At 43.0% G+C, this 26,966-nt stretch overlaps 1 protein-coding gene across 1 annotated transcript; it reads left to right on the forward strand.

Moving 5' to 3' along the window:
- Positions 1–43: 43 nt before the first annotated feature.
- On the forward strand, positions 44–26,966 carry LOC108416439 (scavenger receptor cysteine-rich type 1 protein M130-like). The gene is made up of 20 exons (XM_037540187.1): positions 44–173; positions 308–616; positions 5,390–5,689; positions 5,880–6,179; positions 12,799–13,113; positions 13,925–14,239; positions 14,346–14,669; positions 16,400–16,714; positions 16,943–17,248; positions 17,459–17,530; positions 18,979–19,293; positions 20,188–20,241; positions 20,331–20,489; positions 20,619–20,708; positions 22,352–22,414; positions 22,759–22,821; positions 22,911–22,988; positions 26,299–26,361; positions 26,480–26,542; positions 26,746–26,966. Exons 2-20 carry the CDS (start codon positions 406–408, stop codon positions 26,790–26,792), a joined length of 3,453 nt encoding a protein of 1,150 aa, XP_037396084.1. The 5' UTR covers positions 44–173; positions 308–405; the 3' UTR covers positions 26,793–26,966.

The raw sequence follows: 26,966 nt of genomic DNA on the forward strand, positions 1-26,966 counted from the left end.
TGGGCTTCCTGTGGAGGTGCTGGGAGCAGCAGCTTTTGGCAGAGGGGAGGGTCAGGTGTGGCCAGAGGAGCTTCAGTGTAGAGGCAACGAATCTCAGATTTTCTTCTGTCCAACATCATCTTCACTCAAACACAACTGCTCCCATGACCGTGATGTGGGACCAGTGTGTGCTGGTAAGTGCATTTAAAGGTTTTCTTTTCTGCAAACATTTTTTCTTTGCATCATTTTAAGTTGACAGTTTAGCAATGAGGAGCTGTCTTTTTTATTCATCTCATTTTTTGTCTCATATTCTCTCTCTGTTATACAGACAGTGTGAGGCTGGTGGATGGTGGCAGTCGCTGTGCTGGGAGAGTGGAGGTTCATCATAATGGACAATGGGGAACAGTGTGTGGTGATTACTGGGATATGAGAGATGCTGCAGTGGTGTGTAGAGAGCTGCACTGTGGAGAGGCTGTAGATGCACTGAGTGATGGTCACTTTGGACCAGGATCAGGACAAATCTGGATGAATAATGTGGCCTGCAGTGGATCAGAGTCCACACTGAAGAGCTGTAAATCACCAGGATGGGGTAAACATAACTGTGATCATTCTAAAGATGCTGGAGTCATCTGTTCAGGTAAACTATATTCACATATTAGAAAGAAACAATACAATAAACTGATTTTAAATGAGCACATTCACATTTCTTAAACTTTGTTACTTTAGTTATGAATTGTACTTACAGTTTACAGTTTTTCTGTATTTTTTATTTCAGAAAAGCATTGCAGTACTGTTTGCAACAATAAGAGTAATGACTGATATAGAAATACAGATTCATGAAGTTTAACTATGGCCACTACACACTGTACAGGCCGCTGAAAGAAGGTTAATTGGAAATGCTCCAATCAAAGTTACAGTGAACACACATTACTAAGCAGAATGTATACGACTACAAAAGCAGTCTTATGGGCTTGTCTTTAATACCCCTTCCCTAAGGGAAACTCAGTATTTCTGCTGCTGAGGTACTGTGCACTGTTACTGCTGCTGTTACTGTGCACTGCCCATCCCAAACTCACACCTAACAAACTACTAAATTGGGCCTACTCATTAGCAGCAGGAGTCATAGGCTGTCCATTGCATAGATGGGGAAAGTGGCATCATTCTCTTTACTCCCACAGTCAGCAGTAAATCTTGGGGTAGGGAATATATAAAGTTGCTTCAAAGCTGTGGCACAGGTGTCACAGCTGTTGAGGCTAACCCTCAGCATATTCAATTCAATTCAATTCAACTTTGTCATTATACAATACAGGGTAGTACAGTATAACGAAACTCTATCGGGCTAACTTTCCAGTCCAGTAATAAAAGATGCATAGTAAACAGTGCAAAGGCAAAGACAGTAAAAGACAGACAAAATGTGCATAGTCAGTAGGTACAGGTGTCAAATGTAGACAAGATGTGCGTAGGCAAGTGTTATAGGTGTATTGGATGTATAGACAGTTAATGCATAGTCAGATATTCAAGTGTATATATAACACTGTACAGACTAATTCCACTACTAGCATTAGCTCTTCTGAAGGGACACCCCCTATCACTCAAAGCCTCTGTCTAATGTGTCTCACAATGTGCAATTACAAAATAGTTTCACTGGCTTGACTGATGTAAACATGGTTTCCAGAACCTGTTTGTTTGGGTGAAACAGACAAATTCTTGACTAGGGTGCCAAATAGGCCAAAGTCACCAGTAGTCACAGTCACTGCTTCACACTGCTTGGTTGCCTCTGGCACCTGATCACTGTGCAGCTCTTCTGTTGCCCCAAACAAAATCTTTTCTACTAGTCAGTCCACTATAATCATGGCATTGTAATGCTTTGGGAACTGGATGCTACCACACCATGGTAACGACATCTTCCTGCCCTGAAAGAGGAGATTCCCATGGACTGCTAGGCTATCCTCGGGAATTGTAGGCTTCTCTGAGCCACTGTAGCCAACCACTCTGGCTTCCAGCATGTCACTGTCTTGTACTTGCTGGAGTTTCTCCATGCTGATACTGTAGGGGCTATATATATTTATATATATATATATATATATATACACACACACATATGTATAGGTATATGTATATATACATACATATATATATATATATATATATATATATATATATATATATATATATCCATCCATCCATCCATCCATTATCTTCCGCTTCTCCGGGGTTCGGGTCGCGGGGGCAGCATCCTAAGCAATGAAGCCCAGACCTCCCTTTCCCCAGCCACTTCCACCAGCTCTCCAAGGGGGATTCCGAGGCGCTCCCAGGCCAGCTGGGCGATATAGTCGCGCCAGCGTGTCCTGGGTCTTCCCCGGGGTCTCCTCCCAGGTGGACTCGCCTGTGACACCTCCCAAGGGAGGTGTCCAGGAGGCATCCTAACCAGATGCCCGAACCACCTCAGCTGGCTCCTCTCGACGTGAAGAAGCAGCGGCTCTACTCCGAGTCCCTCCCGGATGACTGAACTTCTCACCCTATCTCTAAGGGAGAGTCCAGACACCCTGCAGAGGAAACTCATTTCGGCCGCTTGTATTCGCGATCTTATTCTTTCGGTCATTACCCAAAGCTCATGACCATAGGTGAGGGTGGGAACGTAGATCGACCGGTAAATCGAGAGCCTTGCCTTATGGCTCAGCTCTTTCTTTACCACAACAGACCGGTAAAGAGCCCGCATCACTGCTGACCCAGCACCAATCCGCCTGTCAATCTCCCGCTCCCTTGTACCATCACTCGTGAACAAGACCCCGAGATACTTGAACTCCTCCACTTGAGGCAAGAGCCTATCCCCGACCCAGAGAGGGCTCTCCACCCTTTTCCGCCTGAGGACCATGGTCTCGGATTTAGAGGTACTGATTCTCATCCCAGCCGCTTCACACTCGGCTGCAAACCGATCCAGCGAAAGCTGAAGTTCGCGGCCTGATGTCTCCAATAGGACCACATCATCTGCAAACAGCAGCGATGTGACCCTGAGGTCACCAAACCGGACACCCTCCATCCCTTGACTGTGCCTAGAAATTCTATCCATAAAAATTATGAATAGAATCGGTGACAAAGGGCAGCCCTGACGGAGTCCAACTCTCACTGGGAACGAGTCTGACTTACTGCCGGCTATGCGAACCAAACTCCAGCTTTGTTTGTACAGGGCCTGAATGGCTCGTAGCAAAGAGCCATGTACCCCGTACTCCCGAAGCACCTCCCACAGAATACCCCGGGGAACACAGTCGAATGCCTTCTCCAGATCCACAAAGCACATGTGGACTGGTTGGGCAAACTCCCATGAACCCTCCAGAATCCTGGAGAGGGTGAAGAGTTGGTCCAGTGTTCCATGACCAGGGCGGAACCCGCACTGTTCCTCCTGGATCCGAGGTTCGACTATAAGCCGGACTCTCTTCTCCAGTACCCCTGCATAGACCTTGCCAGGGAGGCTGAGGAGTGTGATTCCCCTGTAGTTGGAACACACCCTCCGGTCCCCTTTTTTAAAAAGAGGCACCACCACCCCAGTCTGCCAATCCAGTGGCACCGCCCCCGATGTCCACGCAATGTTGAAAAGGCGTGTCAGCCAAGACAGCCCCACAACATCCAGAGCCTTGAGGAACTCAGGGCGGATCTCATCCACCCCTGGAGCCTTGCCACCAAGGAGCTTCTTAACTACCTTAGCGACTTCGGCCTCAGTAATGGACAAGCCTATTCCCATGTCCCCAGACTCAGCCTCCTCACTGGAGAACGTGTCGGTGGGATTGAGAAGGTCCTCAAAGTATTCCTTCCACCGCCCAATGACGTCTTCAGTCGAAGTCAGCAGCACACCATCTCCACTATATACAGTGCTAGTGGCACACTGCTTTCCCCTTCTGAGTCGCCTGACGGTTTGCCAGAATCTTTTCGGAGCCGACTTAAAGTCACTTTCCAAGGCCTCACCAAACTCCTCCCATACACGGGTTTTTGCCTTGGCGACAACTGAAGCCGCAGATCGCTTGGCCTGTCGATACCTGCCAGCTGCCTCTGGTGTCCCACAGGCCAACCATGCCCGGTAGAACTCCTTCTTCAGCTTGACGGCATCTCTCACCTGGGGTGTCCACCACCGGGTTCGAGGATTACCGCCCCGACAGGCACCAACTACCTTACGGCCACAGCTACAGTCAGCCGCTTCAGCAATGGAGGAACGGAACATGGCCCATTCTGAGTCAATGTCCCCCACCTCCCCCGATATCTGGTCAAAGTTCTGACGGAGGTGTGAGTTGAAGATCAATCTGACAGGTTCTTCTGCTAGACGTTCCCAGCAAACCCTCACTATACGTTTGGGCTTGCCTGGTCTGACCGGCATCTTCCCCCACCACCTGATCCAACTCACCACCAGGTGGTGATCAGTTGACAGCTCAGCTCCTCTCTTTACCCGAGTGTCCAAAACACATGGCCGCAAGTCCGATGACACGACTACAAAGTCAATCATTGAACTGTGGTCTAGGGTGTCCTGGTGCCATGTGCACTTATGGACATCCTTGTGTTCGAACATGGTGTTTGTGATGGACAAACTTTGGTTTGCGCAGAAGTCCAAAAACTGAACACCACTCGGGTTCAGATCAGAGAGGCCATTCCTCCCAATCACACCCCTCCAGGTCTCACTGTCATTGCCCACGTGAGCGTTGAAGTCCCCCAGTAGGACAATAGAGTCTCCAGGAGGAGCACTTTCAAGCACCCTTCCCAAGGACTCTAAGAAGGCTGGGTACTCTGAACTGCTGTTCGGTGCATAAGCACAGACAACAGTCAGGACCCGTTCCCCAACCCGAAGGCGTAGGGAAGCTACCCTCTCGTCCACCGGAGAAAACCCCAATATACAGGCACCAAGTCGAGGGGCTATGAGAAAGCCCACACCTGCCCGCCGCCTCTCACCATGGGCAACTCCAGAAAAGAATAAAGTCCAGCCCCTCTCAAGGAGATTGGACCCAGAGCCCAAGCTGTGTGTTGAGGTGAGCCCGACTATATCTAGCCGGTATCTCTCAACCTCGCGCACCAACTCAGGCTCCTTCCCCGCCAGTGAGGTAACGTTCCAAGTTCCAAAAGCCAGTTTCAGCAACCAAGGATCAGAACGCCAAGGCCCACGCCTTCGGACGCTACCCGATCCACAACGCCTACTACTGCCCCTCCCATTGATGGTGGGTCGATGGGATATATATATATATATATATATATATATATATATATATATATATATATATATATATTGTTCATAATATGGTTGGTTTATAAATGTAACATATTAGACAGGACAGTGACAATGGTCTCCTAAAAAAAGTTTAATTAATCAAATTTAAACGTACATACCCTTAGACATCCTTGAATGATCTTTTTTCTAACGATTATATTTTAGAAGTCAGGCTGGTTGGTGGTTCTCGCTGTTCTGGGAGATTGGAGGTGCTTCATGGAGAGACCTGGTCCACAGTGTGTGATGCTGACTTTGACCAGCAGGATGCAGAGGTTGTGTGTCGAGAGCTGGGCTGTGGGCTTCCTGTGGAGGTGCTGGGATCAGCTGCTTTTGGCAGAGGGGAGGGTCAGGTGTGGTCAGAGGAGCTCCAGTGTAGAGGCAACGAATCTCAGATTTACTTCTGTCCAACATCTTCACTCAAACACAACTGCTCCCATGAGAATGATGTGGGTGTGGTGTGTGCTGGTAAGTGATTGATTGATTGATTGATTGATTGATTGATTGATTGATTGATTGATTGATTGATTGATTTCAGTTAGTTAGAATGGTGTCACATTTTAACACATTTAACGCATTTTTGTTCAAAAATAGTTGTTTGGTGATTTCTGAGTTGGTCTTGCCATCTGTATATTCTCTCTCATTCTGTCTCTCACAGGCAGTGTGAGGTTGGTGGATGGCGGCAGTCGCTGTGCTGGGAGAGTGGAGGTTCTTCATAGAGGACAGTGGGGAACAGTGTGCGGCTTTATCTGGAATATGAGAGATGTTTCAGTGGTGTGTAGAGAGCTGAGGTGTGGGGAGCCATTGAGCCTGGATGCTGCTGTAGGAGGATCAGGACCGATCTGGATGAGTCATGTGGACTGCAGTGGATCAGAGTCTACACTGAAACACTGTGGATCACTGGGATGGGGCAAACATATCTGTATTCATCTTTTCGATGTTGAAATTCATTGTTCAGGTATGTTTCAATCGTTTTATTACCAAATCCTACTACTTGCCAAAAAGCTACACAGATGCCCAAACAGCTAAATAACTAATAAACAAATGTTTCAGTCTTTAATGTGTCTTTAGCCTTTAGTATAGCTTCTGTTTTTATTGCTTTCAGCTTTTCAAAGAAATATGCAGGAATTTAAATTATTGTTCACATTAAAAGTTCAGTCTTTGACTTTGTTTACACTTTATCCTTTCATCAATCCATATAGTCCTAATTGCAAATTTAGATTAATAGTCCACAAAACCTGATTCTGCATCTCAGATGTCCAGTTTTGTTATTTTATTTCAAAATGTATAATTATATGCTTATAAGTAATTAAATACTCATTATTTATATATTAATTAACTGCTCATTTAATTTTTTGATCATTTTAAGTTTTTGATTAGGTACTTATTCATTGGTAATTGAGTACACAATTAATTGATAGTTTAGTTTATCAGTTTTCAGCTTATTTACTCTTTAATTATCTATTACTTACTAAACTGCTAATGAACTGATAAGTGTGTTTACTCATAAATATGTAACATACAAAATGATAAAGTACTTATATTTTAATTTCCTTTTTAATTATCTGTTGGTTAATTAACTGATCGTGTTGTATTTTTTATGTATGTTTTTGGGCTTTACTGGACACTTTCCTTCACTGCCACATATTCACTTAATGAAACTTTACCATTAATTATTGCTTTGTGTGTCCCTCTAGGTGATCTTCACTATTACTCTACTAATTATAATACGAATTCATGATTAAGAGCAGCCCATACAGAATTCACTGTGAATCACAAAAATGAAAACAAACAAACAAAAAAAAACTTGTGGACAAACTGTTTAGGCCTAAAACAGGCTGCTTATCCAAAGTATGTAAACAGTTACCTTTATAAGCGAATGAAATAGCCATACACTGACAGAATCTATCATATTATTATCTTATTATTTAGGATTTAACGGATTAAATGTTAATTGATATTTGTATATTTCCCACTTTATTTGAGGGGACACAAAACAAGTAGAGATAAATTAAGATATCAGTACCAAGTCTTAATCATGAGTCTATAGTATGAATTGTAGTGAGAATCATCTCTTTACTGGGAGACACACAAAGTGGTGATTAATTTATTACATTAAATCAGAAGATTAAATATCAGATAATTAACAAGATTAACACATAAGCACTTGTTAGTTCTCTTGCTACTTATTTATTTGAATAAGCGTACATCAGTTCATTGCCAGTGTAGTAAGCAGTAGTTAATGCACAGTTAATGAGTAAATAAGCTCTGAACTATAACAAACTAAACTGACCGGTTAACTGTACATTCAATTACTAATTTCTAAGTACTTAAACAATAACTAATGCTTAATGAACAGTGAATTAGTGTACACATAATGAGTATGTAACTTATTTGCATATAGCTATCAATTAATGTGTGACCTTTACTGTAAAGATTTACAGTGCATTTCTTTGTCATTGTGTTTATAATGGCTTCTTAACAGCTGCACATTCTTTCAGACCCATAGTGTTAAATTGCCTTCTAACAGTGGAAGGATGAACATAAAAACTTTTTTTTTTATCTGAAGCAATGTAAGTGGAGTGGTGCTTGATTTTCTTTTATGTCTCAAACACAAAACTTTAAGTACTTTAAGTGAGGACATTTGGGATGTGGTAGAATGGAAGATTCACAGCATGAATGTGTAGCTGCAAAATCTTTAACAGTTATGTGAAGCAATCATGTCAACGTGGACCAGAATCTCCCAGCACCTTGTTGAATATGTAGACATGCCACAGGCGCGTATGTCTGGTGAGTGTGTGTGTGTGTGTGTGTGTGTGTGTGTGTGTGTTTGCATATATTCATAGTACAGTGCAAAGTTTTAAAAAAGCATGTTAGTATGTTAGATGATTCCTAAATGGAACAGCAAACATCACAAAAACCTGACCACTTAAACTGATCTTAACATCAAGATTCACAAACATGAATTTTGAAGAATTTGTACATACTCTAATGAAATATGTTGATTTTATAAGCAGAAATACAATTGTTGCCATGACTAGCTACTTCATTAACTAAAGCTCCTTATACTATGTACCACCACAGAGCAGGTACTATTAGGGTGGTGGATCATTTTCAGCACTGCGGTGACACTGACATGGTGGTGGTGTGTTTGTGTTTGTTGTGGTGGTCTGAGTGAGCTGGACTGCGAATAGTCCACCAACCAAAAACATGCATCCAACAGTGTCCTGTGGGCAGTGTCCTGTTGCTACTGATGAAGGTTTAGAGGATGACCAACACAAACTGCGCTGCAAAAGATGAGTTATTGTCACTAACTTTACCTCTACAAGAGGGACCAACAAGATAGGTGTGTTTAACAGAGTGGACAGGATTAGAGGATCATCTGTAATTTTACCAGCATGTTTTATCACCCTGCTGTTATAGATGTCCTGAAGCACAGGCAGACTACATATAATGATCTTCTCCACTGTCCTGATTATGCGCTGGAGTTTGGCTTGTTCTTGTGACATGGAGAAACCAAACAAGATGGTTATGGATGATGTGAGGATGTACCTAATGATTGTGGTTTAGAACTGGATCATCAGGCTCTGTGGCAGGTTGAATTTCTTCAGCTGTGTCAGGAAGAGCATTCTCCTCTATGCTGTCTTGGCTGTGGAGACTATATTCTTCTCACACTCTAGGTTCCTGGATTTGGTGCTGTCCAGGAACTTGAGTGAATTCACATTGGACATTACAGAGCTATTGATGATGAGTTTTGAGCCTGAGGTTCACCACCATCTCTAGTCTTTTCCATGTCCAGCAGCAGGTGGCTGCTGCTGCACCAGGAGATGAGCTGCTCGTCTTCCTTTCTGTAGGGAAATTCTTCACCATTGGCTGTGAGGCCCAACATGGTGGTGCCATCTGCAAACTTCAGGATCTTCACAGCCAGAAAATGTGAAGCAGCAGTCATTGATAGACTGAAAAGAAAGAGGCATAGTACACAAACTTGTTGCACTCCAGTACTGAGGGAGAGGGGGTCTGATCTGTGTTTTTGTAGTTGTGTGTTTCTGCATGTGCTGTCTCTTGTTTGTCAGGAAATCCATGATCCGTCTGCGGATGGGATCTGGCAAAGACAATTGACACAGTTTGATCTGCAGGAGCTCATGGGCTATGGTGTTGAAAGCCAAGCTGAATTCCACAAACAGAACTCTACTATAGGTTCCAGGACTGTTGAGATGCAGTATGAAGTTAACAAACTTGACAGACTTGTTTGTGATGGCCTTCAGGTGAGCTAGGACCATGTTGTCAAAGACTTCATAACTACAGAGGTCAGGGCTGCTGACCTGTAGAGCATGTGTTTTTTTGTTTGTTTTTTTGGGGGGTGGTTGGGGAGGGCAGGGACTGGAATGAGGTTCTAGTTGTTCTAGTTGAAGGTGATTGTACTTTTGAGATTTGTACTAGTTGATAAGGTTGGATGAAGAGACCAAGTCTGGCCCTGGTACTTACGTTTTGGTCTATTGAAAAGCCTGATGATGTCCAGCTCATTGATAAGGAGATAAGCAGGATGCAAAGATGAGAGACCCAGGATCGGGGAGGGCAGGGGACAGGAAGGCTGATTATTGTTTTTTTCCCCACTTTCCACATTTTTCAAATTCTAATCTACAGTACAACAAGTCTTTAGAGAGCTGGCAGTCATTCAGGAAGCAAGAGTTTTTCTAACCTTGTAGTTGCTGATCCCTTGTAAGCCTTTCCATATTTAATTTGTTTTGCAGCAATGTGGCCTCTCCAAGTATTTTTTTTTGCTGCTTTAATCCCTTTCTCCAGCCTGTTTTCCTGTTTTCCTGTTTTTGGCCGTTTTATGGAGAATTCTGTCCCGTTTCCTGAGTGCTATTTTCTTTTTCCCTCTGAAACTGTTTGAGTTCAATTCATTTTTGTACCAATATGAGCTTGAAAATACCATTGGATGAGCAAAGTTGCAAGACTCCAACCATATTATCACAATTGCTATCATTTGTAGCCACCAAAATAACGAATGGCCAAATGCATCCAAGCAAATAAGAAATATACGGGAATCATACTAAAAATTATACTTATACTGGCATGAAAATGAAACATACAGCTCAGGAGCAACATGCAGGAAGCAGGACACAACAAGGTCACTGTTACAGGATCACTATTTCTGCTCTATTTGCCAAACAGATGCACTTTGTAGTTCTACAATTACAGAATGTAGTTCATCTGTTTTGCTGTATATATATTAGCTGAAACAGATTGAGGAAAATGTGATGTGTTGCATCGCCACTCTCCTCACATCACTCTCCTCTCTTTCTGCTTTGTCCTATCTCAACCTCAGCCATATTTCATCCCTCCACTCATTCTTCATCTTGCCTCTTCCCTTCTTATGCATCCTGACCATCTTTGTTCATCCTATTCCTCCGTCTTCATCCAGGCTTTCCTCTTTTATCCTACTACTTCCCATCTTTTCATTATTCATCTCATCCCCCTTCACTAATTCAACTTTTCGCTGTCCATTCAAACACCCCACCACTCTTCCTTCATTCCACCCCCTTCCTGCATAATATTCGTTTTTCATCTCTCTCCTCCTCAGCTTATCCCATGCCGTCTCCCCTTTATCCTACTTCATCTTATTCCAGCTGCCAGCCCTGTCAGAGCCTCAGCTAATTCACTCTCTGCACCACTCTCTGTCTGTTGCCAACAACTGACTCTTCATGCCTTCCAATTCTACTGGCTCATGTTTGCAGATCCTTTGGGCTCATCATTAATTAGTGTCATTCATAGTATTTTTAATGCAAAGACTTACACAATGAACAACCATGTCAGTGTGAAGGTGGAATAAACATTGCTGACTGACCAAAATATAACCTATGATTTGCATTTCATAGTTACAGTGCTGTGAGAAAGGATTTGTCTTCTTCTGTTCTTCTTTTGTATATTTGTGACACCTGAATGTTTGACATCGTCAAACTATGTTTAATATTAGACAAAGATAACCCTCGTAAACACAAAACACTGTTTTTAAATGATGATCTTATTTATTGTGTAAAAACTGTTGAGCCCTACATGACCCTATGTGGAAAAGTATTTGCTCCCTAAGACACTAAATCCACCAGTAACTAAATTAAATTGACTTTTGGGTTCAATTTCACTAACCACACCCAGGCATGATTACTGCCAGACCTGTTGAATCTAAACATCAGTTCAATAGAACAATGTAAATCTGGCAATGCAAGAATGCAATGGCAGCAAGAAGGTGTCAAAAAGTGATGTCTCCTGAATAGGGTTACAAAGCCATTTCTAAGCAAACCACAGTGAGTACAATTATACAGAAATGGAGAAAGCTTGGAACATTGATGAACCTTCGTAAGATTGGCCAGCCTACCAAATGCTGAGGGCATCAATGACTCATACAGGAGGTGACAAAAGAACCCATATAAAGGGTCATCATTACATCTGGTGTAAAGCCTGAATTCTACCATAAGTTTTACCAACAGTAAAGTAACAGTAAGTAGTGTGATAGTCTGGTGCTACTTTGCTTTTGCAGGACCTGGATGACTGGTCACAATTGATGGAACCTTGAATTCTGCTCTCTGTCAGAAAATCATGAAGGAGAATATCCACCCATCAGTTTGTGCCCTAAAGCTCAAGCTCAGTTGGGTTATGTAGCAGGACAATGATCCAAAGCACACAAGAAACTCCACCTCACAATGGCTGAAAAGAAACAAAATCAAGGTTTTGGAGTGGCTTAGTCAAAGTCCTGACTTAAATCCCATCGAGATGTTGGCACTACCTTAAATGGGCAGTTCTTGGTCAAAAACCCCATCCAATATAGCCATAATAAACAAATCTATAAAGAACAATGGCACAGCAATGTACAAGACTCAACTTATCGTAAACTCTTGACTGCAGTTGTCACTGCCAAAAGTGGCACAATCAGAATTAGGGGGCAGTTATTTCATGTGGGAGATATAGTTTTTGAATAGATCTTTATCTTCAATAAAGGCAATTTAAAAGCTGCATTTTGTATTTACTTGTATTGTCTTTATTTTCTATTAAAATTAGTGGGATGAGATGAAACATTTAAATGTGAAAAATTAGTGAAAATAAAAGATGGGGCAAATACTTTTTTTCACAGCAGTGTAAATAAGGACAGCGTCTATGTGATGTGTTTAATGTTTAATGTTTTGCAGAAAGTGCTTTGTCAATATTTTACCATTTACATGAATGTAGGAAACTGAAATTCGACATGGAAATAACAATTTGCCTGACTCCTGATAACTTCAAACTGACTGACAACATAAAAGCAAAACCTTGAGTTATACAAATATAAGTCACATGAGAATTACAGCACAGGACTATTAGATTTACAGTTTACTTAAAAAGATCAATCATAATTTAAAATCTTGATGTTAGTATCAAAGATGAGCATAGAATAAAACTTTCCTTTCACCACTAGCAGAAAATAAAATCTACTGGACAAGTAGATTCATGTGGAAGGAAAACTATATAAGCATCTCCTTGTGAACTTCTCACTTTTGTTTATGTTATGCACATTTGTTATGTGGTTACATCACACACAGGTCATAGAAGGTCCAAGCTTACTGGTGGTCCTCATCGTTGCTCTGGGAGAGTGGAGGTGCTTCATGAAGAGACCTGGTCCACGGTGTGTGATGCTGACTTTGACCAGCAGGATGCAGAGGTTGTGTGTCGAGAGCTGGGCTGTGGGCTTCCTGTGGAGGTGCTGGGAGCAGCTGCTTTTGGCAGAGGGGAGGGTCAGGTGTGGTCAAAGGAACTTCAGTGTAGAGGAATTGAATCTGAGATTTCCCTTTGTCCAACATCATCTTCACTTAGACTCAACTGCACCCATGGCAGTGATGTGGGACTCATATGTTCTGGTTAAGTATAACATTTGAGCTTTTTTATATTGGATATTAATCAGGGCTGTGCAATGCAGCAATATTGTCACACATGCTAGGAAAAATGAATCCTGTGTGAATGTAAACAAGGTAACAGTGTGACAGACCTTTGTGTGTGTATGTCTTTGATCATTTATTTTGTTGTGTTGAAGTGCTCATGGAAATTGTAGTCATTTGCTAGGTCAGTTATTCATGAGCCATTTTAACTTTTGGATTTGATCGATATTGAGTGATCTGCTCAGTGTAGTTGCAAAAGCTTTAATGCAGGTAGTGGTTTAATGTTTGTGTTTGTTGTAGTCCATCAGGTACGTCAAACAGTAGAAAACAAATGCAGATGTTTGTAAACAAGGGGGTTGTGATGTAGAAGTAATTTAGTGTGGCATTTTAAAGTTATACTTAGTGACAATAACAATTTAAGATTTTCAGTTTGCCTACTGAAAAAAAGGTCTCTTGAATCAAACCAAGAATTAAAAATACAAAACAAACAAACAAACCAATAAATAAGATACAAACTTTTAGAGTATGATCTGTTTATTTACAGTTAAAATGACAATTGTTTTCAATTTTTTACCATTTATACTTTATATAACATTTTATGTAGTTTTTTTTATCTCAATGAAAATTTTGTTTGTACATGAATACTTTCATAACACTGTCACATGATCAACAATTTTATGTACCTGGCCCTGTTAATGACTTACTTCATGTTGTGCTATAGTTATTACTGTACCTGCATTTCTGTTGAACTGCTGTTTCAATAAATAACTGCTGTTTCACTTTGTGTGCTCAGGTCACACTCAGGCTTGGCTTGTAAACGGCTCTGACTCCTGTTCTGGTCGAGTGGAGCTCCAGTACCTCAGTGAGCGGGGCACAGTGTGTGATGTAAGCTGGGATATGAGAGCTGCCAGTGTCCTCTGTGGTCAGCTGAAGTGTGGGAGTGCTGTGGCTGTGTTGGGGTCAGACTGGTTTGGGGAGGGGAGTGGCCAGATCTGGGCTGATGTGTTTGATTGTCAGGGGAACGAAACACACCTGTCAAAATGTCCCATTTCATCATGGAGTCGAACTGCATGCTCTCATAAACAGGATGCTGGAGTCATCTGCAGTGGTGAGTTGTCTGAGATTTACAGGTCATAATTAAAAACATGTTTAATGTATGAATATGATATAAAAAGCAAAGCATCTCATGAAGTCAACAAAATGAATTCATTTAGGTTCACTCATGGCAGTTCATGAGGGGCGAGTGCGGTTGTCTAGAGGGATGGAATGTGAGGGGGAGGTAGAGCTTTACTTCAAGCAGGACTGGAGGAGAGTTCTGCTGGACTCCTGGAGTGAGTCTGTGGCCTCTGTGGTCTGCAGACAGCTGGGCTGTGGCTCCGTGTTCAGCTTCTCCAGCTCATTTACATCCAGTCCTGAACACGGCCATGTGTGTGTGACGGGTTTCAAATGTTCTGGGAGTGAAGCTCATCTGGGGAACTGCAGCAGCGGACAAGCAGTCAACTGCAGCTCCAGAGATCAGCTCTCAGTCACCTGCTCTGGTATGTATTTTGGAATTATTTTGAAACACATTAATAAAACCAGGTGTGGAAACTTTATTACCTAGTTTACTGTATGTAATTAACATTTTTGATTATTCATATGATTATCATTTCAATAAGTTCATTTTAAAATAGCCGTAATAAATTAGCACAACCTGAAGGGAAAGTAATTGATGTGATTGAAACTGTGCTATTTACCCTACTAATGCCAGCAATTCACTCTATGTAACATGTAAATACACTTATATGCCAAAAATCATACACCAGCAGTATGTAAGTTAATTATGAAGTGGACAGCTTGGGAATGCCCACACTGGTTTAAGTTGTGAGGTGTTATCTTGTGAGAGAGGATGAACACTGGCTAGCATGCTGATGGCAAGGTGACGTGAATTATGAGTTCAGACGAGGCATGACAGTGTGTGCCTGATGGATAGGAAATTCGGAGTGGTGCAATGGTCCAAGCGTTGACCCTATCATCAGGACATTGTGTTTGATCCCTGGTGATGCCACAGCCATCAGTGGATGGGAGTCTAATAGTCCAGTACAGGTGTTTGTTAGCTAATGTAACAGCGCTGGCATTTGGAGCTTTCCTCTGAGAGCGTTTGGCTGTCCAATGACGTTGCATGAATGGCAGTTCGAAAACCCGAACCCCGGAGAAGCGGAAGATGATGGATGGATGGATAGTTAAGCATGGACACTGTCTACATGTATAAGAACATATTGTAGCACTCACTGCCGTCAGAAGACCCAGTTTATCCACAAGTCTTTGTGCTCTATTAAAGAGCAGTTCACTCTGAGCTTAAACTGCATCCTGTTCTCTCAGTCGTCAGCCCTGAATTCACCACTGCACTCTCAGCGCTCAGCTCCAACCAACTCTGCTCTTCCAGTTTTTAAAGCATAAACACAGCCAGCTGGCCATCCCCACTCTTCAGAATAAGAGTCCTTAGCAGAATAACCAGGAAGTAACATGACATGCATTTCTTCAACATGCTACACTACCCTTCTTACAAAAGTCCCCACTCCTGAGGACTACAAAGTCTTTGAACCAAACTGGGAATTGCCCCACCTCCTAGGGTGCATTGGGGTGGAGGACTCCTAAGGCTGAAGAGTCATCCACACCCCTGTACTGTGTGGCTTGCTCGAGGTCCATTTGGCACCCATGATTTCTAAAAATGTCTAGACCCAGAATTCACATGCCTTGGACCTTGATGACTCATGTCCAACAGAGCAGATCATGAATCTCCTTCAATGTGACAGAAGTCTGATATGGATGTTTACCACACCATAGCCACTGTTTGTTTTCTGCCTGTGCTGTTTTTTTGTTTGTTTGTTTGTTTGTTAGTTTTTTTGGCTAGGCCAGCATTTTTAAACTGCTTACTGAGTAGATCACATCGTATATGAGCAACATTTATATTTTATGGGTAATATTTAATGTTAAAATTCATGTTAGTTTGACAGCATTTGATGAAAAACGTATTTGGTAGTTGCAGTGAAAGCTCCATTAAGTAACCTAAAGGGTGTATCCTGATGCAAAGAAGAGCTTTTCTCGGAAACTTGAGTTAAGTTTTGGCTCCTGAATTTCATAGAAAATTCTCCATTATTTTCTCAATGCAGGAAATTATTACATGGAATAAATTTATTATGAAACTGGAACAAACAAATTACTAGGACAGAATTTGAAAGTCTCCTTTCTTCATGACTTCATCACTTTTCTAAATGTGTAATTTTAGCTCACAGCTCCATCAGGCTGGTTGGTTCTGGGGGAGACTGTGCAGGAAGGCTGGAGGTTTTCCACAGTGGCTCATGGGGGACAGTGTGTGATGACTTGTGGGATATTGAGGATGCGCAGGTGGTTTGTAGACAGTTGCAATGTGGAGTTGCTCTCAGTGCTCCGGTACCAGCCCAGTTTGGACCTGGAACTGGACCCATATGGCTGAATGAGGTGGATTGTGAGGGAAACGAGACGTCCCTGTTTAACTGCAGATTTCAGATGTGTGGAGAAGATGAATGTGGCCACATGGAGGACGTAGGAGTCGTATGTTCCGGTAAAGTACTGACTGACATTCTTATAGATAGTGTACAGACATGTAGCTTATCACAGCTGTGGATTACTCACAATGTGTAAACTGATGTGAAGAAAGGCAAACAATATGAATTTATTTTTCAACTTATCAATGCAAAGATTCTGTTCTGCTTAATTTATAAAAAATGTAACACAAAGTTGATTCTAAAATACCTCCAAGACTTAATAGTAAGTGTCCTTCTCCCACCAGAGTTTAAAGAGATCAGACTCACTGAGGGCTGTCAGGGGAATCTGGAAGTGTTCTACAATGAAACCTGGGGTAATGTGTGTACAAATAACATGGATGAAGAAGTAGCAAATTTGGTCTGTCAAGAGTTGAACTGTGGAAGATCAGGCAGTTTGAGCCAAACCAAAGCAAGAGTGGAATCAGCTCCTAACTGGCTGGATGATCTGAAATGTAGGAAACATGACTCCACTCTGTGGCACTGTCCATCTTCAGCCTGGGGACAGAACAGCTGTGATAATCTAAATGAAGTGGCTCACATTACCTGCTCAGGTAGGCAGTTTCTCTCTCTAGTTGATATTACCATAGTAGAATTATTTGCCTCTGACAGAAGACATAAAAACGACAGCAGAAGTGCGGATCTGAGATTTGTGAAATGAAATTGGTTGGTAAGCTGTATGATTTTGTGGTCTTTAACGTTATGTGTGAGAACAAAGCAGTTAATTGGTTAATAATGTTAATAGATGTTTTTTCTATTAACAGGAGAGATAAATCATTCTTTGCTGCGAAACCATCTGAAATGCTCCTCATTTCCAAACCAGAGTCAATGCTCAAGTAAGGACACTCAAACACAACAGAGTTCAGAGTTTGAAAAATGAGATGATGTGCTAAGAACAAGTGTTCCTGCATTCTAATGCTCAGTGCCGTCTGGTCTCTAATATTAGAACGTCAACAAAGTTGTTGTTATTTTAACTTTTCACTACATTGTACTGGAGTTGAAATTAGACATTTAACTTTAATTTGAGCATACTTATATTCAAGTCTAGTAAAGATGTAGGAATTACAATTTCCATACATACCCCTCAATTTTAGGGGCTAAAAAGTAAGTAAACCAAAGGCTGTTCTTCTGATCAATGTCCAGGTGAGTGATACACCACAATATGTCACATACATGTCAACAGAGAAAATATAGCGTTCACGTAAATGCAGAGGATTTACCATATGGAGTAAACCACTGGTAAACCTCAAAAAACAAAAGATCTAGTGTAGGTACAGTATAGTACCTTGTACTTCTTATGGACAGATGGGAAGAGATACATGTGGAGAAAGGAGAGAGCTGCAAATGATCTAAAGCATATTACCTTATCTGTCAAGCTTGGTGGGGGTAGTGTTATGATGTAGGCATGTATGAGCCGATGGAGTGGATTTATTTGTATTTATTGGTGATTTGACTACTAAGAAATGCAGCAGGATGCATTCTGAAGAGTCTGGCGCTATACTTTCAGCTCAGGTTCAGCCAAATGCTTCAAAACTCATTAGACAATGCTTCACAGTGTAAATGGACAATGAACAAAGCATACTGTGAAAAGCAACCCAAGACTTTTTCTAGGGAAAAAGTGGAAAGTTCTGTAATGGGCATGCAATGCTCTGCAAGTCAGCCACTTGAATTCAGTCCAGTTGAACATGCAGTTCTGGAGGCAAAACTGAATGTAAAACACTCTGAGAACATGTAGGAAGTAATGACAGCTGCAGTTAAGGACTGGCAGAGTATCCCAGGGAAGACATTCAGCACCTGGTGATGTCTATAGTTTGTGGTTTCAGACAGTCATTGACTACAAATAACTGGCAACCAAAAACAAAAAATTACCATTTCTGATTGTTTTTTTTTTCCCAAAATACTTTTGAGCCCCACAAAATCATGGCTATGTATGAGAATGGTTGTAATTCCTATGCAGTTCACCTAATGTGGATGAAATACCCTCAAATTAAAGCTGAACATCTGTCAGATTAAATATTTCATTAATTTCAACTCCAATATGCTGTGATAGAAAACTAAAAATAATGCTGATGTCCAAATATTTATAGATGTGACTGTACATTCTTAACTGTTTTTCAGCCTCATCTAAGCTTCAATTTTGCAATTGTTGACCCCAAATATTGTTTTCCCACAGTAGCAATGCATGCATACTGACGTTTTCTATAAACTATATTGTTGTGAGTTTTGAAAATGCAGTAATTATCATTGTTACTGTGTCTCTTCATATGTCATGTGTGTGATATAGAGCACCGGCCTCTCAGGCTGAGTGGAGGGAATGGAAGCTGCTCTGGGAGGCTGGAGGTGTATCACAACACTGAGTGGGGCTCCGTCTGTGATAATGAGTGGGACATCAGTGATGTTCAGGTGGTCTGCAGGCAGCTGGGCTGTGGGCCGGCGCTGAGTGCTGATGGGAGTGCTGTCTTTGGTGCTGGTGTAGGGCCTATCTGGCTGAACAGAGTGAAGTGTAGAGGGAATGAGATTCACCTGTGGGACTGTCCTCATTCCCTGAAGGACCACGCTGACTGTTCCCACAGTCAGGACGCTGGAGTCACCTGTACAGGTTAGATAGAATCTGGTAACTTTTAGTATTGATAATCTTATCAACATTTTTCTACTGCATTTTATTATGAATATAAAATAATCTTCAGATAATGTTAAAAAGCCTAGAAAACAGTCTTGGGTTTGTAACTCTCTTATTCCAGTACAGCTCTTATAGGTAACTTGTATAACTTCTAAAGAGTTTGTGTTTTGTGTATCTAAAAGCTAATTTCAAACTACAACTGTAACTTTATTCATCACCATAATAGTTTTAATGTTCTTTTATGTTTGTTGTTAGTTGTCTTTGTGTTTCTTATCATGAAAAGCAGAAGTGAGGGCAATGTACGTGCTGAGTTCAGCTTAGTCTTGGTCGTTTTATAGAGAGTAGGGCAGGAGATTTAGGGTCGTTTAGGTTGCAGGCCCATCCTTACCTGAGGAGGACCATCATGAAAGCAGCTCAACATGCTGCTACCCAGCTACTCAGCTGGTGCAGCGTGTCCTTCTGGTCTCAGTACTGAGCTCAGGGTGCACAGACTGAAAGGCAAAATGTGTCTCTGTCTGTGGCTGTAATGGTTTCTGGCCAGACTGGCTGAAGTGACATTTACTCTCACACCAGACTAGTTTCCCCATAAGTGCCCACAATAGTGGCCTCGCCCATTACTCCCTCCACTTCTACTGCCACAACCCACTGAAACAAGCAGGTTTAAGGTTCTGGGTTTGTTGTTTCTGGTGTTGTGATCTGGACTAGTGCTCCTCTGATGGGTATCACTATATGTGTTTGCCTCCATGGCACCAACCTCTTATCGCAATTTAGTTTTGAAAGAAAAATATCAGATCTGTATTGGTCAATACTTTAAAGCTCTCTCTCTCTCTCTCTCAATAATAAAAAGTGAACTTTACCTTTTTTTTCTTACAGACATATTTGTATCCACCACTGTTACATCCAGAGTAACTACTATTACCATCACAGGTACTGTTTTTGTACATTTCTGTGATTTTTTTTAAACATTTTCTAAGTTTAATGTTTTATAGAATTCTATTCTGTATTTTCATTTCTAGCTGGTCAGACAGAGAACGAAGCAGTTACTCCTACACAAACTTTTTCAGCAGCTGTTCCATCCATCTATCCAGTGTCTCTCCTGGTTCTGGGAGTGCTGCTCTTCCTGGCCTTAGTGCTGCTGTTTGTGCTGTTTTACCAGAACAGAGTGCTCAGGAGAGGTAGAGAGAGTCAGAGATCATCTACAATTCACTTTCTATACATTCTCTAAACATCATTAGTCCTTCAGTCTGTCATCAGTCTTCTCTTCTACTGAACTGGCTCCATGTTTCTCTCTGTCTCCTTCACAGTGCTCTCTAAGAGGAAGCATAAAACTCAGACTGAGGCAGTCTATGAAGAGATCGACCAGAGAATCATCACTAAGAGAACGACTAAAAAGGGTAAATGATGTAAAGTATTCTAGTAGAGGCAATCCTAATGAGCTCCCCATGATTAGAGAATTTTAATGTCTCTTTAAAAATGCTGGAATTTGTAATGATGAAGGTTGTGAGAATTCCTGGCTAACAGTGGTTGAGCTGGTTGCTGCAGGCTGAAGATTTTCTGTAACAGTTAGCAATCATGTTGAAGGTTAAGAGCTTCCTAAAGTCCCTAAATAGATAACATAAAGAAACATCATTGTCAGTACAATTAATTGGTAATAGGCAGTTGGAACTAATTGTTCCTGGAAAAATGTGAGATTTCCTAATGATAATTCCTTCCAGAACATGTACCAGAACATATTAGAGGAGAATTTAATCTCACTGACCAATTAAGGTGAGAAGGTGGACATTTTAACAACGACCCCAAACATACAGCCAAAATAGTGCAAAGCTGGTTTCTAATATTTGAGAGGCTAGGCTGCGTTTGTACATGGCTCATGCACTTGCTTTGCAGTCTCTCAAATTTCAGTCCATTTTTTTTCAAGTTTATGGAGAATTTTTACATTTTGAGTTTAATATAGAGGGCCTTAATAACTTTGGGGAATTAAAGCCTATTGCATAGAGAAATGGACCAAAATGCTGAAAACATTTTTGCCTCTGTTTTATTTATTGTACGTATGATTTTTGGGGACCTTATGCATACATAATTTTATTTATGAAGAAAAATACAAAGAAATATATTATGTGAGTGAACTAAAAAAAAAAATAATAATAATCTGTCTGAATATTTGTTTCCCCTCACTTTTAAACTCAGACATGAAATGTATAACTGTGATGACCTAGGGAGGTAAATGTGGCTCTATGGCTCCAAGCAAGAATCTGGTGCTAGTTGACAAGACAGGTAGTGTGTATATGTGTATCATGCTCAGCACTGCAGTAACACTGATGTGGTGGTGGTGTGTTAGTGTGTGCTGTGCTGATACGAGTGGATCAGACACAGCAGTGCTGCTGGAGTTTTTAAACACTGTGTCCACTCCCTGTCCACTCTATTAGACACTCCTACCTTATCAGTCTACCTTGTAGATGTAAAGTCAGAGACGATAGCTCATCTGCTGCTGCACAGTTTGTGTTGGTCATCCTCTAGTCCTTCGTCAGTAGTCATAGGACGCTGCCCACAGGACACTGTTGGATGGATATTTTTGGTTGGTGGTCTATGCTCAGTCCAGCAGTGACACTGAGGTGTTTAAAAACTCCAGCAGCACTGCTGTGTCTGCTCTACTCTTACCAGCGCAACACACACTAACACACCACCACCACCACATCAGTGTTACTGCAGTGATAAGAATGATCCACCACCCAAATAGTACCTGCTCTGGGAGGGTCCATGGGGGTCCTGACCACTAAAGAACAGGGTAAAAGGGGGCTAACAAAGTATCAGAGAAACAGATGGACTACAGTCTGTAACTGTAGAACCACAAATTGCACCTATATAGTAAGTGGAGCTAATAAAAATGGTCAGTGAGCGTAGAAACAAGGAGGGTTATGATGTTATGTTTCATTGGTGTAGCTTGTATTTTGGCTAGCGTACAGTTCGCTGGTATTAATAGGAGCATTTATTTGCTTGTGTTTGACATTTTCTGACATTCTGAATGAATTTGTGACAGTAAATATCCTCTCTGAAGAACAACATTCAGGATATGAAGATGTGGATGAGGAGCTTCTCTCAGGTAAGAGGATCAGATCATGTGAGTTTTATACTCTGTTCAACTTGAATATTAGAATTGTCATTGTAAAAATATTCAAATCATCGTATTCATTCTTTAGCCAGGACTTCCAGGCTTGTATAGATTGTTGATTTCTCTTCTGTGAGCTGATTAAATCAGACACTCTCGCATTAATGTCTTCAAAATGTTGTGCAGGCTGATGACATTCATGCACAAGATTTGAAACATGCATGTTTCCATCTCCTGAAGTTTGAACATATCACAGTTACTGCTTCAGAAATTAACTTCTGCAGGAGTGTCAGGCTGATGGAGTGACATGGAAACTAACTTTCTTTTTTCTTTTCCAGCAAAGGCTGTGAATGAGGAAAAAGCTGAATATTATGATGATGCCTCCACCCGTAGCCTGAAAAGTGGGTGCCTTTTATAGAGATCCCTTCATTCAAGACTTTATGAAAAGATTAATGAACACTTTGTGAAATATGTTTTGTGTTTGATTTAGGTGAGGCGGGAACTAGAGACACTCCAGATACCTATGATGATGTCATTTCTGCTGGACACACAACAACTAGAGAAGCAAGTGTGTTCCTGTTTTGTAATTCTTGCATCACTTGTCTGTGCTACAAAAAAGCAGCTTTGGTTTGGTTTGAGTAGAAAAAAAGAAATGTTGGTATAATGACTGATAGAGTAGGATTAATCTCTCTCTGCTAAAGAGTCACAACTAAGTGGAGACATCTGCTTAGTCACATACACAATAAAGCATTTAACACTCTTCTCCATGCATGTCCTATTATACTGTGCTAACAGTGAGTTGCAGAGGAAACTGCTCCTTCCCTTCTCTGTATGGTTGCACTCAGACTCAGAATCCATCCATCCATCCATCCATCCATCCATCCATCCATCCATCCATCCATCCATCCATCCATCCATTATCTTCCGCTTCTCCGGGGTTCGGGTCGCGGGGGCAGCATCCTAAGCAATGAAGCCCAGACCTCCCTTTCCCCAGCCACTTCCACCAGCTCTCCAAGGGGGATTCCAAGGCGCTCCCAGGCCAGCTGGGCGATATAGTCACGCCAGCATGTCCTGGGTCTTCCCCGGGGTCTCCTCCCAGGTGGACTTGCCTGTGACACCTCCCGAGGCTGGCTCCTCTCGACGTGAAGAAGCAGCGGCTCTACTCCGAGTCCCTCCTGGATGACTGAACTTCTCACCCTATCTCTAAGGGAGAGTCCCTTGTACCATCACTCGTGAACAAGACCCCGAGATACTTGAACTCCTCCACTTGAGGCAAGAGCCTATCCCTGACCCAGAGAGGGCTCTCCACCCTTTTCCGCCTGAGAACCATGGTCTCGGATTTAGAGGTACTGATTCTCATCCCGGCCGCTTCACACTCGGATGCAAACCGATCCAGCGAAAGCTGAAGTTCGCGGCCTGATGTCCCCAATAGGACCACATCATCTGCAAACAGCAGCGATGTGACCCTGAGGTCACCAAACCAGACACTCTCCATCCCCTGACTGCGCCTAGAAATTCTATCCATAAAAATTATGAATAGAATCGGTGACAAAGGGCAGCCCTGATGGAGTCCAACTCTCACTCGGAACGAGTCTGACTTACTGCCTGCTATGCGAACCAAACTCCAGCTTTGTTTTTACAGGGCCTGAATGGCTCATAGCAAAGAGCCATGTACCCCGTACTCCCGAAGCACCTCCCACAGAATACCCCGGGGAACACAGTCGAATGCCTTCCCCAGATCCACAAAGCACATGTGGACTGGTTGGGCAAACTCCCATGAACCCTCCAGAATCCTGGAGAGGGTGAAGAGTTGGTCCAGTGTTCCACGACCAGGGCGGAACCCGCACTGCTCCTCCTGGATCCGAGGTTCGACTATAAGCCGGACTCTCTTCTCCAGTACCCCTGCATAGACCTTACCAGGGAGGCTGAGGAGTGTGATTCCCCTGTAGCTGGAACACACCCTCCGGTCCCCTCTTTTAAAAAGAGGCATCACCACCCCAGTCTGCCAATCCAGTGGCACCGCAATGTCCACGCAATGTTGAAAAGGCGTGTCAGCCAAGAGAGCCCCACAACATCCAGAGCCTTGAGGAACTCAGGGCGGATCTCATCCACCCCTGGAGCCTTGCCAACAAGGAGCTTTTTAACTACCTTAGCCACTTCGGCCTCAGTAATGGACAAGCCTATTCCCATGTCCCCAGACTCAGCCTCCTCACTGGAGAACGTGTCGGTGGGATTGAGAAGGTCCTCAAACTATTCCTTCCACCGCCCAATGACGTCTTCAGTCGAAGTCAGCAGCACACCATCTCCCCTATATACAGTGCTAGTGGCACACTGCTTTCCCCTTCTGAGTCGCCTGACGGTTTGCCAGAATCTTTTCAGAGCCGACTTAAAGTCACTTTCCAAGGCCTCACCAAACTCCTCCCATACACGGGTTTTTGCCTTGGCGACGACTGAAGCCGCAGATCGCTTGGCCTGTCGATACCTGCCAGCTGCCGCTGGTGTCCCACAGGCCAACCAGGCCCGGTAGGACTCCTTCTTCAGCTTGACGGCATCTCTCACCTGGGGTGTCCACCACCGGGTTCGAGGATTACCGCCCCGACAGGCACCAACTACCTTACGGCCACAGCTACAGTCAGCCACTTCAACAATGGAGGAACGGAACATGGCCCATTCTGAGTCAATGTCCCCCACCTCCCCCGATATCTGGTCAAAGTTCTGACGGAGGTGTGAGTTGAAGATCAATCTGATAGGTTCTTCTGCCAGACGTTCCCAGCAAACCCTCACTATACGTTTGGGCTTGCCTGGTCTGACTGGTATCTTCCCCCACCACCTGATCCAACTCCCCACCAGGTAGTGATCAGTTGACAGCTCAGCTCCTCTCTTTACCCGAGTGTCCAAAACACATGGCTGCAAATCCGATGACATGACTACAAAGTCAATCATTGAACTGCGGCCTAGGGTGTCCTGGTACCATGTGCACTTATGGACATCCTTGTGTTCAAACATGGTGTTCGTGATGGACAGACTGTGGTTTGCACAGAAGTCCAAAAACTGAACACTACTCGGGTTCAGATCAGAGAGGCCATTCCTCCCAATCACACCCCTCCAGGTCTCACTGTCATTGCCCACGTGAGCGTTGAAGTCCCCCAGTAGGACAATAGAGTCTCCAGGAGGAGCACTTTCAAGCACCCTTCCCAAGGACTCTAAGAAGGCTGGGTACTCTGAACTGCTGTTCGGTGCATAAGCACAGACAGCAGTCAGGACCCGTTCCCCAACCCGAAGGCGTAGGGAAGCTACCCTCTCGTCCACCGGAGAAAACCCCAACATACAGGCACTGAGTCGAGGGGCTATGAGAAAGCCCACACCTGCCCGCCGCCTCTCACCATGGGCAACTCCAGAAAAGAATAAAGTCCAGCCCCTCTCAAAGAGATTGGACCCAGAGCCCAAGCTGTGTGTTGAGGTGAGCCCGACTATATCTAGCCGGTATCTCTCAACCTCGCGCACCAACTCAGGCTCCTTCCCCGCCAGTGAGGTAACGTTCCAAGTTCCAAAAGCCAGTTTCAGCAACCGAGGATCAGAATGCCAAGGCCCACGCCTTCGGACACTGCCCGATCCACAACGCACCGAACCCCTACTACTGCCCCTCCCATTGGTGGTGGGTCGATGGGAGGGGGGACTCATGTAACTCCTTCGGGCTGGGCCCGGCCGGGCACCATGAGTAAATGCCCGGCCACCAGATGCTCGCTGGCGAGCCCCTCCCCCAGGCCTGGCTCCAGGGTGGGACCCCGGTAACCCTGTTCCGGGCAGGGTAGACTCAGAATCATGTGACAGAACTATAAAAATTAAGCTTAGTGGCACTAAAACTGACATTTTTACAGAGAACAAGGTGGAGCTCTATGATGACGCCGTTCCTGCTGGAAAGAATCTACAGGTTACAGCAGGTTTGTTCCTCTAAAAATTGAAAATTCATGTGAACATGTCGTGAACCAGCATCTGTTCAATAATAAAACCATATTTATTCTTCATCGTATCATAATCTTTCCACATATGCCTGTGCAGTGTACAAACCAGAGAACTATGATGATGTCATCACTCCTGGACAGGATTTTGGAGATTCAGCAGGTGAGTCTCCTTTCTACTTTATTGAGGGGTAAACAGGTTTTTTTCTTTCTCTCACACGTCATTGTGCAGTGCTGTTAGATAAACATGGATTTGCATCACTGTAACGTTACATACGTGATGAACGGTGCTGCAGTGATGCATATATGGAGTGATACGCCTGTGTTTAAGATGTTTGTCACTTACTGAAGAACGTTTACTTTCAGGCTATGATGATGTGGAGGTGTCTGAGAAAGAGGCACAGATCATCTGACAGAGACCCAAATAATGCGTCTACTCAGGAAATGACATTCGAGCTTCTTAAAATCAGCCAAAGTTTGAACAACAACAAATTATTTTATATTCTACTTGAAGATGTTTGTATTCTTGTGACTGTGCTATTTTTTACTCAGGAAGAGCAAAATGTTCTCTTTAACTAATTGCATTC

Source organism: Pygocentrus nattereri, chromosome 1 (assembly GCF_015220715.1).
Source record: "Pygocentrus nattereri isolate fPygNat1 chromosome 1, fPygNat1.pri, whole genome shotgun sequence".
Lineage (NCBI taxonomy): Eukaryota > Metazoa > Chordata > Actinopteri > Characiformes > Serrasalmidae > Pygocentrus > Pygocentrus nattereri.

Coding starts and splice junctions, on each gene's coding strand:
- LOC108416439 (XM_037540187.1), top strand. CDS start 406: ATGAGAGATGCTGCAGTGGTGTGTAGAGAGCTGCACTGTGGAGAGGCT. Junction 6,180..12,798: donor TGTTGAAATTCATTGTTCAG/GTATGTTTCAAT, acceptor CATCACACACAG/GTCATAGAAGGTCCAAGCTT. Junction 17,249..17,458: donor GGCTCACATTACCTGCTCAG/GTAGGCAGTTTC, acceptor TTCTATTAACAG/GAGAGATAAATCATTCTTTG.